The sequence below is a fragment of the Pagrus major genome, chromosome 15 (assembly GCF_040436345.1).
Source record: "Pagrus major chromosome 15, Pma_NU_1.0".
In the NCBI taxonomy this organism is placed as follows: domain Eukaryota; kingdom Metazoa; phylum Chordata; class Actinopteri; order Spariformes; family Sparidae; genus Pagrus; species Pagrus major.
The window spans coordinates 22,831,671-22,843,961 of NC_133229.1; the positions used below are offsets into that span (position 1 = coordinate 22,831,671).

Here is a 12,291-nt window from a genome sequence, read left to right on the forward strand (position 1 = left end):
TTGGAGGAAAAGAGAAAAATCCAACCAACTGCAGGAATAACTGCACTGAATATAATGTTAGCAGTTTTTTCCCCCAGCTAAACACAAGGGCTTTTATTATATTGCTTATATGTATTGTCAGTGTTGTAAAAAGTACCCAAAATTCATACTTGAGTAAAAGATATTGTGTTCAGATATTATTTTGCTAAAAGTTAAAGTACTTGAGTAAAACTTTTAAAGTATCTGATATTTAATACTCAAGTATCAGAAGTCATTTTCTGGTAATAAATACACTTAAGGATCAAAAATACAAAGTAAAAGTACAATTATGCAGTACATATATTTACATGTATGTACAGTATATACTATAAAGTGTTGGTCAACCCGATTATTGGCCTGGCTGATTATTGGATCTGATATTCAGCATTTTAGGTGTTTTTTTCTTTTCTTTTCTTTTTTTATTTGATTTCCAATAAAATACATTAATTTAAAAATGTACTACTTTGACTCTGATGCACTTAGTGACTAGTTACTAAAGTTATCAAACACATGTAGTGGAGATAAAGTACAATATTTGCCTCCAAAATGTATTGAAGTGGAAGTATAAAGTGGCAGAAAATTAGTATACTCAAGTAAAGTACAAGTACCTCATATCTGAACTTAAATACATAGGTAAATGTACTTAGTTACCATCTATCACTTTGTATTGTGATCATTTTACTCTTGATATAAATGAACTCATGTCTTATCTTAGCACAAGAGTGCCATCATGTGGTTAATAGCTGTGACACAACAGTGTCGTCAGTCTGGGAGTCTTTTAAATGTGCATTAAAAGACAGGCACGACGTCATGATGGGGTCGTGGAAACAAAAAAATATTTGATAAAGGAAGGGAATCAAAAAATATTTCTTCCCCCTCACTTTTAAAAGGTCTGTTCAGCCTTTAAAGGATCTATTGGTAAGAAAATGTTTGATTTTTGAGGCCTTTAAAGAGTGAAAGAGGGACAGCCAGACTACGAAAACTTCACTGAAAAGATCAAATGACAAGTCATGCAAGCATCATGTGTCAGGTCAGGTAAAATAACGTCTTCTACTTCTAATAACGTGTTGAGTATTAGTTACACAAAGGCGACTGTAGATTGTCAAAATAATTTCAATAAGTCAGTCAGCAAGTTGATTTATTCCACAGACAAAATATGATTCATTACAGTTCGTCAGAAAGTTGTCCATGCAGCAACTCCCTCATCACACCCAGATACTATTATATCACTCTAAAAAAAGACATACACACAAATGACGGACTCATCTCAGTGGTCATATATTATCAATATTATTATGCACAAAATATAAAACTAGCATCTGTCTTTGACATCAATACACAGTGGCTGCAATATTACTTCTCTTGGACAAAAGTTTAAAACACATGTTACAGTCGTTACTATGCGGTGCATAGTCTCCGTGAAGTCCTCCTGTCATGACATTGCATAATAAATATAATCTGTTTTTTAAGACTTGTTATGATTCAGACACCTGTGCTGGCAGAGAAGAGACTCAGGTAAATCGGAATAAATAAAACCTGGAGGAGTGTGTGCATGTGAGGGCATGACTTGATGAAAGAAACAAACCGGTGTGAGACATGACCTCCTCAAGGGCTGCTGTGCATCTGTGTATGTGCACTCGTGTCTGAAAATGTGATTATGTCATCAACAGACCCTGAGATAGCCCATCTAACCCGTATCCTGCAAAACAGCCCCCGTCTTTCACCAACAGTGTAGCTGTAGAGTTTCAAACGGGCCAAACCAATCAGCTGGCTCGTACAGCAGCCGTCAGTCAGCCTAACTGCTTTGTTAAAACGTCTCAAGCAGGAAAGGGCTGAGCCCTGCTACTTCCATGAAACACTGCCAACATAAAGAAATAACAACTGTTATAAAATCATATTAAATAGGTTATATTGTTTGGATTGTTAAACCATAAATTCTGTTCTCATCATGACCTTTGCCCCTCCTCATGGAGTTAAATATAACCATCTAGCAGGTGCTGCATGCCTGTTTTCCCAACTAGTGTCAACGGAAAACAGAAGAGCGGATAGCCTACAAGTACTTTTCTTTATGAGATGAAAAAACCTGACTGAGTTCATTATGTTCTCTGATCCATTGTCTCAAAACGCTTGTGCACCTTTTTCTTCATCTGTTTTCCATGTCGTTCTTATCCTCACTAATCAGTTTCCAGGGTCTAATGGTGCGTTCCAAGTTCCATTTGAGCTGGGAAGCTGGAAATTACAAGTTCCCAGTCAGTGATTTCAACTGTCTGGAACTTCTGAGTTGGATTTCCGACCTCGGAAAGACGGACGCAACTCATTAGGGCTGGTTATTGTTAAAACATTTTCAACACTCCGATACCTTGACTTCGATAACGGTTCCTCAATGATACTTTATTTGCTACCAATTTTATGAAATCCGTTTTAACAAAAGATTACATTACATGTACACATAGTGAGCCCCGTCTCTGGGACTAACGTAGTGTTTCTCCCACATGCCTCTAGATCATGGCACAACAACGCTGATGAGATTAACTCAAATTTGATATCAAATGACAAGACATGATCCGATATTCGACAATATTATGGCAATTCGGTCGGTGCCATAAAAGTAGAATAGAAGTTCGATACCCAGCACTACTGTACACCTCATCAACCCAAACCCCAAAATCAAAGAATCTTCGCTCATCAACAGCTGAAAAAACTGTTTAATATACTGTTTATTAGCACTTCTGTCTTATTTGTGTCTCATTGTCTTACACGCAGTACAGTCCAACTTCTATCTGTGCTTCAGTGTTTGTATACTCAAAACTCTGTGTAATGCGTTGCTGTCAACTGGTATTGCTAACAATGGCTACCCTGGCTAGAGATGCTTCTCTGCAAGGAAACTAAAAAAGTAGGAAGGGTCATTACGTCACCGAATCTTGCTTTGGTGCCTGGATGTGGTGCCAGCTGTGTTGACGTCAACACACTGTTCTTTCAATCTGTGGAGGCATTTCTTCATCAGAAGTTATATGACATAGATATGTTGGGTTTTGGTGTGTTTCTCCATGCATCTCCCGTAGACTTCAATGCAGCTTTCACCACAGTCTGGCACCAAAGCGAGATTCAGTGACGTAATGACTCTTCCTTCTTTTTTTCAGTTCCTTGGTTCTCTGACTGGAACGTGATCAACTCGGGTGTGACGTCTATCCCGGACCAACTTCCGAGGTAAATGGAACACACCATAAGCGGCTGGTTACACAATAGCCATTTTGCAAAGTGGCAGTACATGACAGTGGGTAGTATAAAAATCTATTTCACATAGCTATAAGATGGTATCCACGTGGAGAGGGTGCGTGGGATCTTGGCTGATTTTTGTGCTTCAGCATCAGAAATAACCCACTTTATGTTTCCTCCACTGGACTGAAGACTCTGGTGTTTTTAAGATACTGTGTTGAAAGCTCTGACCTGTTTGGTTTCTGTATATTTTCAAAGGGAACCCTCCCCTCGGAGTTAGAGGTCTAGCTCGTCTGCCTTGAGCAATGATGACGCCTGTTTCACACTGCGACAGCCATCAGGAAGCTATGACGCAAATGTCTCCCACTTTGTGCTTCACACTTCTTCATTAATCAGCCTGCTATCGGGCTGAGTTCAGGTTGGGTCAGCCCCGCACCGCTTCAGGGAGCAGTGACACAGCCTTCAGATTATCTGTACAAATATCTCCATCGTTCACCATCAATCGTTTTCTCGGTTTTTGCTCCTCTGCTTTGGTTGCTCCTCTTCCTCTTCTCTTTCTCCTTCATCTCTGTTTGTCTCACTGAGGTCTCTCTCTCTCTCAGTGTTGCAAGAGGAAGTTGGTTGCCATGTTGATATCGTTGTTTGAAGCTCTGAGGGCCTCGAGGGCATCAATCCTGGAAAAGCCCATTTCCACCAACCGCGCGACCTGTAGGACGAAAGTTGAGACACATCAGCTAAGACGGCAGCGGCAGACAAACTATCGCCTGGGAATATTTCATAAGGCTGCCCTGCACGAAGTATAGTGTAGGTGGGCAGGAAAATCAAGTTTTGGTGAAGAAGATGGCGGGTCGAAGAAGATTCTGAGTCATCCAGGTCAAAGAATATCTAGAAATTGCACACAATAAACTGAAACTACCAGTAAAAGGACAACAAGGCAATAAATGCACACAGAGGAACACCCACCTGCTCCTCTGCGACAGGAGAGTTGTCTAATAATGGCGGCTGTGTGGACGGGGGTGTCTGAGCCTGGGGGCGGGGCTGCACTGGGGGTCGGTTTTGTCCTCTTTGTCTCAGGGAGGGGAACAACCTGGTCCACTGAAACAACCCAGACTGCACAAACATACAGAGGCAGAATCAAGTAATCTGTACACATGAAGAGATATAAAGTACAACAGCAATTATTGTCCTCTACCTGCGGCTGCTGTCTGGTGTTCCTCCGGGCCTCGTTGTATTGTGCCAGCAGCAGCTGTTGGTCGAGCATGTCCATCCTTTGTTGCCTCTGGATGTCCAGCGTGGCACCCATCCCCAGGGGCGTCTCACTGGTTGGCTGGGAGCCTGAATGACCACAGATGTTAATAACATAGTATTAGCCAGACTTAAAACATGTGATACTGTGTCAAAGATCTGTACATCAATAGGAAAAGTGTGACAAAGTGTGGAAGTGTGACTATTCTTTATTCCAGTGTTGGTGACAAATTTTAAGATACGCATCTGTTGCTTGTGAGCAGAATAATTATTTTAGACGTCCTGCACTGCACTCTGATATCCTATCTTCTGGACATTAATGTGAAAAAGACAACATTGAGGCATTCAGTCCTAATTTTACTCATTTAAACTGCTTTCATACCACTATTTAATGATTACACCGTTGACCCATAAATCCCAGTGCGTGGGCTCATGGGAGTTGTTGTCTTCATTGTTAAACAACTACCATTGCAGATGAAAATCTATCTGACGTGACTCAGGCATAAATGTTTACAGACGAGGTAAAGTATAAAGTTGCATTCAGGTTATGTTCACCCACTTTCTTCTGTGAACAAAATTACAGATTTCTCTTGGTTTTGAATATTACAAAGGTCTAGTCGTTTACCCAGGTTGATGAAGGAGTATGTAGAAAATTAAGTCATTCTGCATCATAGCACAGCTCAATACCTAAAATGTTCAAAATTATTATTCTGCAATTAAACAAAGAGACATTAACTCCCTGTCAGGCCCCGCAACACTGGTCAGTGTGAAAAGGATTTGACAGGATTTGTGTTTGTGATTACTAACGGCTGGACTCACTTGAGAAGAGTGGCTCCAGAATATACCGTCCTATACGAGACACCCAGACCGGTATGAAGAGGAGCTTCTGCATCCAGAGCACATTACAGTGGTACAGTCCGCCCGAGATCTGAAAGACAAACAGATAAAAGAAAAATTAAAGTAGGTATATATTATTAAGTCACAAGCCATACAATTACGTATTTTAAAAAGACACAGTACTAGCCAACAGAGAACCGGTACACTTTTTGTACACACTGTAAATGACAAGAAGAAGTTGGTTACTCACCAGTCCACTGAGTGCAAGTAGCCACATGAAGGGACTGGAAGTCAACAGCTGAACCACAGAAGGAGGAGAGAGGAGGACAGAGGCAATGAAGATCAAACTAGTATAAACGCAAGTATTCTCAAGAATGCATAACCAGTAAAATAAAAGCAAAATATTACCGTCAACACTGAAAGAACGCTGGCTTACCTGCAAGCCTACTATGTAGACCAGAGACTTGTTGGTGATGTGGATGTGGCTCAGGACCTGCGTGACCGGCATCCTGGGGATCAACAGGTAGAAAGGCACAAACAGAGAGAAGACTGGAGCGAGCCTGTGAGGGGAGAAGGGACAGACAGACAGAATTTAACCCAATATATGAACATTTCAAACTTAAATGACACATTTCTCTGTGTAATTAGTAGATTTTGTTCAATGGTGCTTAATACAAATCAGTGAAACAGCAGTACTCATAATGTTTTAGACAATCTGGGAAAGAAGATGTTGTGTTTGGGGTGTTTTGGAAACTTGTTACTTTACTGTCTTACTTCCTCTGAATAATACATTTCACTAAGTTGGTCGAGCCTTTTTATTTCCTTCCTTTTGTGTAGGTGGATTGTACACTGCTGTCACAGTCCACCACCATCTAAATACCGTGTACCCAAATATAATGCAGGGAGGGGATTAAGAAATTAAAAAATGAATACTGCCCAGGGCTTACATGGTGATATGTGGGATGAAAAATAAAATTTCCACTTAAGTGACACTTTATTTGACCTTTGCTTTAACACATCATAAACCTAACTAAATGCCAGGGTGTTCCTATTTTAATGGCAGGATCCACATTGGCTGTAAAAGTGACAGAAAAGCGGAGATGCAGAACAGTGACTGGGCTACTTACAGTCCTGCAGGCAGTTCCTCCACCTCATAGTCAAATAGAAACTGGAAAGCCTGAGCCAGCAGGAAGTCCATCAGCGCAGAGATACACCAAGTACCCAACAGGAAGGACTAGAAGTAGGAGGAACATCATATGTGGTGGTTAGCACATCTAGAAAACTGAAGTCTTGTGCAGATGTTCAAACATTTGACATTTCAAGTCAGTGCCAAATGTCAATTACACAGATGAGGAAGTTGCGTGTCCTCTTCCCTAAAAGATGAAGTAGCCACACAGTTGAACCTTATATCGATTCTGATTGTGGATAGTACTTGTAAATGAGAATAAATAATCCACAAGCAATCCCAGTGTCACAGAACATGACAAATCTGTGACACAGGGACAATTTATCATATTATCCATTTAATATTTTGGGCTGATCTAGTTCAGCTAAGAATATCAGCTAGTTCATTAAATGCATACTCTGTGTATCCATCTCTGTATTCATCTTTCGATGGTTTTGGTACTTACGGCAAACTTCCTGGAGCCGAACCTCCTCTCAAAGATTCTGAAGTTGTAGATGAGCAGGCTGCTACAGAAGGCGTCCTTCACGTCTAAACAGACCAGCCTGCCCAACAAAAACCTCCACACCTGCAGCACGAGGGAGGGCGATAGTTATACATACGCACATACATCTAATGGACAGCAGAAGACAGACAACATTCATTTGATACGTTTAGTTACTTTGCAGATTCACATTATTTTAGTGTTTAAGGGGATTAATTCTGACGTGTTACCAATCAGGTATTGCCAAAGTAGCACAATTTAAAATAGGTTTACTATGTCGGCAATCTGACAGATAAATCACCAACACCGATAAATCGAAAAATGCTGAATATCTGCACCGACAATCTGTGGAGGCTGATCATCGGCCTGTCCCTAGTCTAAAACAAAGTGAATCCAAGTGTTTTTGAAAACTCTTGCCCTCATAATGTACTATTCTGACACATCTGGAGACACTGGGTGATGGTTTTAGTCCCTCACCAACACAGATACTGGAGACATACCTGGTGCTGCTGTGTGACAGCCTGCAGGTTGTACATGAACAGATCTTGGTACTGTGGCAGCAGGGTGAGCATCACAGTCAGCCCATTGAGAACCAGCAGGAGGCCTTTGGACAGAGGAGCCTTGTCTGTGCAACACACACAAACACAACATAGTTAAGTTTACGACGAGAAAAACACACTGACGCCTTCTTTAGAGAGCAGCTTTGCATATTAGGGAGAGAAGCTTGTTATTGGAGGAGAGACAAGCGGCTAATTTGGCTCACATTCTCCTCAGTAATACAAATTTAGCTAGTTATTCAGAAGATCCACTTTATACAATAACGACTACTTTTCACGATGACACCGAAGCCGAATTATCCGACTGCATGAGAAAACACAATGTAACGTCGGCTTGTCGATGACTACGGCTAAACACGGCTGTAACAGATGAATACAGCCTCTGGTAAATGAATGACAGCTGAATGCTAACATAAGCTAGCTGCCGCTGGGGAGGCGGTGAGAGGGGCTGCGGCTGCTCGGCTGACATTTAACGGTGTTTCCGGGATACTTACAGAGGCCTCGAGAGCCAGTGGTGGTAAACATGGTGTCTAGATGAGCTACGGAGTCCAGACGAGGGCAGATAATCCCAGGGTAGCTCAAAACTAACACTCAAACACCGAAATGAAGTTGGAGAGAGGATCCATGCTGGGAGGAGAAGAGAAAGGGGGAAAGGGAAGCTTCTACAGGAGCCCGAGAAGCCCAAAAAGGTGTTGGTTCGCATTTAGCTGGACTTGGGAGACAAGTGGCCTGCTGAGGGCGCTGTTGCTCCGTGTTGAGGACGAGATGAGGCTCATAGACATGTTTACTGATAACCTTACTTAAACAACAGATAGTGTCAATATCGATAAGTTATTTAATAAGTTTATGTTTTGTTTAAGGTTTTAATTAAAGGTGCACTATTTAGTTTTGGGAAAAGAAATTTTAAGATCTTGATTGATTGATTTTTGTTATGCCTAAACAAACTGAAAAAACAAACATGACTGAATTAGCTGAATAAACAAACTGACCTTAAAGGACAACACAATTTCATACTGTTTTACTGTTTTTTATATGTGGTGGACCCTGCCACCTTTCTAGCTTCAGGGGACCTTGTTTTCCTCTGAGAACAGCTTGTTTATTCAGTCATGGAAAAGATGAACATTTCTGAGTTTGTGTTATTACCTCATTAATATTGTAGATATTAGAATTCTGAGTTTGAATCTCTAGTGCCCCTTTAATCTAACTTATTTTACAAATGAAAATACTAAATGAAAACAGAAACACTGAAAATTAAATGGGAATAACACAACTAAACTGCTACTACTAATAAAAATGAACATAATAATACTAATAATGATAATAAAAGGCAAAGCGGCCAGCACAACAAGCAAGCAAACAAACAAAAGATAAAATAATGATGAAAAGGTAAAGTCACAGTTAAAATAATAAGGATAAAGCAGAAAGTTTGCAATTTATGTTATCTGTACTGAATGAACAGTACAGTACTGAAACTCTGTACTCAAGTACTGGTACAGTGACATTACTGAATCTTTGTATAAGTACAGAGTATTTTTCTCAAACGCTACTCAGAGTATTCGTTACTTTTAACCTTTGATGTTTCAAGCATTATCATTCAATTAAATGGGTTTCTGTTTATCCAAGTCTTCAGTCTGAATCACTCCAAACTTTTGCTCAGTGGCCGTGGTCACCTCTCCAAATCTGAGCCTGCTGCAGAGTTTTGTTTTCTGTCAGTATGTCAGGGTTTTCATCGGCCCGTTGGTGATTCGATAGCCTTACTGGCTGAAAAATCTCAGAGGAAAGGTTGGGATATTAATTCAAATTGTACTCAGTACTCAATTATATGATGTACCAAATAATTAAGTAGATAACATGGTGTAATGCATACTTAAGTGCAATAAATACTCAGAAAAGTACCCAAAAAAGGACTTAATTACATTAGTTTGAGTAGATATAATCAGTTACTTCCATCCGTGCTTTTGGGGTATTTTTCACATAGTGTGCAGCACACTGCAGGGTCGTCTCCCTCTGTAGACTTTATCTGCTAGTGACCACAAAAAGGTCTGTACCCCAAGGTTAAGAACTACTGATCTAACAACTGCAGCACTCCTGCTGCTGGGATTTACTGTCCAGCCCACAGTCATTTCAGGAAACATGCTGCTGTAGCTGGATGATCCTCCTGATGAAGGTCAGCCTCCTTACCCACGATGCCACCCTGCTGTTCCTTTATACACCTCAGGACAGGACACTCCTTCTCCCTGAAGCACTGGTCTAATAACGTTTGATCTTTAGCCTTTTGCATGTATGACCATTTGCTCAGTATGTAATATGTGTTTATGGGTTGTATGTGCATAGAAGCAGCAGACAGGGAGTGTTTCATGTCTCGAAGCCCTGTGGTCAGCTTTCTGACAGAGTGGTTACAGTGTTAATTATCCTTGGGGCCTTGAGCAGGATGTGGCTGCGCAAAGTCCAGATTAATGACTTTTTCTTATGGTTCTCTGGCCTTATGCACACAGTGTCATATCTTGTCAAGGTCCAGACTTCCTTTGCAGGGGCCCTGCTTTGTCTTACACCACAGGCTGCCAGTTTTATTCACATCAAACCGCGTGTATACCTTCATGCCTGGCCGTGACCGCGCCTGAGCCAATTGATCCAATGCTTATGTTACGTCCAAGTACATTTGAAAAGATATGGCGAACAGCTGTCTAATAGTGTTGCATTTCCCCATCATCCACAGATGCAGTAGCGTGTTAGTTCCCATTGGTTAGTTCCCACCCATTAGGTCTATTTGGCTGCCTGTGGTCAGATGTGACTGCAAAGCAGAGCTCAGGAACAGCTTGCTAATTGTGTTTCAGACCTTCTCTGTCACTGATGTAGGAGTGAGGTCTAAAAAGGTTGCTTTGCCCCTGTTCTCAATCAAAGATAATCAGATTAAACAGCGCAGAGATGTGTGTTTGTGTGTACGTGTGAGTGTTTGTGTGTGCTTACCAATAAAGAGACTCCAGATTTGGAGACAGCCTTGACTCCTGCTGTTTGCTTTGTTCATTAAGAGGAGATGAGCAGATGGTTTGCTGGTCTGTTGTGCAGTACACACATGCAGACACACACACACGCAAATACACACACACATGCGTGCTCGATCCTGTCACCTTAGCTTTATCCTCCATTTATCTTTTCCATTACACATCTCTCGGCAGGACAATGCTACTCTGTGAATTGTGAGGGATTTGTGTGTGTGTGTGTGTGTGTGTGTGTGAAAGAGTAGAGCAGCGCTGAATGAAGTCGCAAACCTTTTGAGTCAAGACAAGCCTCTGAGGTGGTCATCTGAAAAGCTGATGACTCATTCACACATCCATTTATGTGAATCATTGCTATTCACTTGTCAGCCCCTCTGTATTCAGGAAGAATTGCTTGTAACAGAGGTATTGTTTCAGTCCTGCATCACAGCTTATCTGCCTCTGTCCAGGAAATGGCACACCGCACATTTAGACAAGGTTGCGTGAGCAAAATCTGGACAAGTGCAAAGATTTTTTGGCACAACAAATGGGCTGAGAACAATGTGAAATATATTAGCAAGACTTTTGAAAACTTAATATTGCCTGCAAATTAGGATCCCGAGCACCTTTTGTGTGTCGTAGAGGAAATTATCTGCTTCAAATGTTTCTAAACAATCGATGTTCAACAGCTTTTATGATCCTTGACCCCTTACATAATTTATAACACATTTACCCCTCAGCTCTCTGCACCAGTTGAGGAACACTTAGTGGTTTTGCAGCCGCACACTCTTTGCTTTCAATGGCCCAGAACAGTCTTGACTTAAGTTCATGATGCCTTTAAATATCACTGAAATGTCTGCAGAAATACATCAGTTAAGCTATAATTACCTCTGCCGAGAAGGTTATGTTTTCGCCTGTGTCCGTTTGTTGGTTGGTTGGTTTGTCGGCAGGATTACACAGAAACTACTGGATGCATTTCCACGAAACTTGGATGGAGGATGTGTCTGAGCCCAGAATAGACCTCATTAACTTTTGGTGCAGATCCAGATAAACGGACGGATACAGAAATTTTTTCCCACTTTCTTTAAAGCCACAAAATTAAGAAATTGGCATTTTGTGTGTTTTGGCGCCCCCTACAGTTTTACAGTGCAACACCACTGTGGTAAATACAAATCCCAGGTGTGTAACACTTTGTCGGATGTAATGTAGATGCTAACTACAAACCAAACTCATTACGTCATAACAATTTTATGTGTTGAAAATCTTGAAGTAAACGTGTGTAGCGCTGTGATCCTACCCTCTCACTGAAGTTACATAGTGCAGAAACAAGTGATAGGGGGGCGGAGTGGCTGAGACAGAGACACCATTACACCGTAAAAGGCCCTGATCCATCAATATGATTATGAAGCTGTTATTTTGAGGTAAAAATGTTACATATTGCTGCTTAAACATTACATTTTTGTCATGCAATGTGAAGCTGTGAAGCTAATAACGCGTATTATTGTGGCCATTATCTACGAGTCACTACAATTTGACACGTATCCAAATAAAAGAACAGATCTATATACGATCTAAATATGTTTTATTTGATATTGGGTTAGGCTTGATTGAATTAAAGGAGACTAATGGGCCTTGGTGGAGGTGTGCACTCTACTGAGTGCCATTCTAGTTGATTTATATTACCAGACATTAGCAGGGCTTCAATTCAAAACCAGTCAGAAATTATTATGCATTAGCTTAATTTGATATGGCTCCATGTCCTGCAATGCTAACATT

General features: G+C 41.0%; 1 protein-coding gene across 1 annotated transcript; it reads right to left on the reverse strand.

Annotated features, from left to right (window-relative positions):
• Positions 1-1,139: 1,139 nt before the first annotated feature.
• On the reverse strand, positions 1,140-8,190 carry ubac2 (UBA domain containing 2). The gene is made up of 10 exons (XM_073481238.1): positions 8,035-8,190; positions 7,484-7,608; positions 6,948-7,067; positions 6,444-6,550; positions 5,753-5,876; positions 5,567-5,614; positions 5,299-5,407; positions 4,427-4,569; positions 4,198-4,344; positions 1,140-3,940 (listed from the first exon to the last, which is right to left on the reverse strand). The coding sequence occupies exons 1-10, from the start codon at positions 8,063-8,065 to the stop codon at positions 3,833-3,835; spliced, it is 1,062 nt and encodes a 353-aa protein (XP_073337339.1). The 5' UTR covers positions 8,066-8,190; the 3' UTR covers positions 1,140-3,832.
• Positions 8,191-12,291: the final 4,101 nt, after the last annotated feature.

Coding starts and splice junctions, on each gene's coding strand:
- ubac2 (XM_073481238.1), bottom strand. CDS start 8,065: ATGTTTACCACCACTGGCTCTCGAGGCCTCT. Junction 7,068..7,483: donor CTGTCACACAGCAGCACCAG/GTATGTCTCCAG, acceptor CTCGTGCTGCAG/GTGTGGAGGTTTTTGTTGGG. Junction 5,877..6,443: donor GAGGAACTGCCTGCAGGACT/GTAAGTAGCCCA, acceptor CTCCCCTCACAG/GCTCGCTCCAGTCTTCTCTC.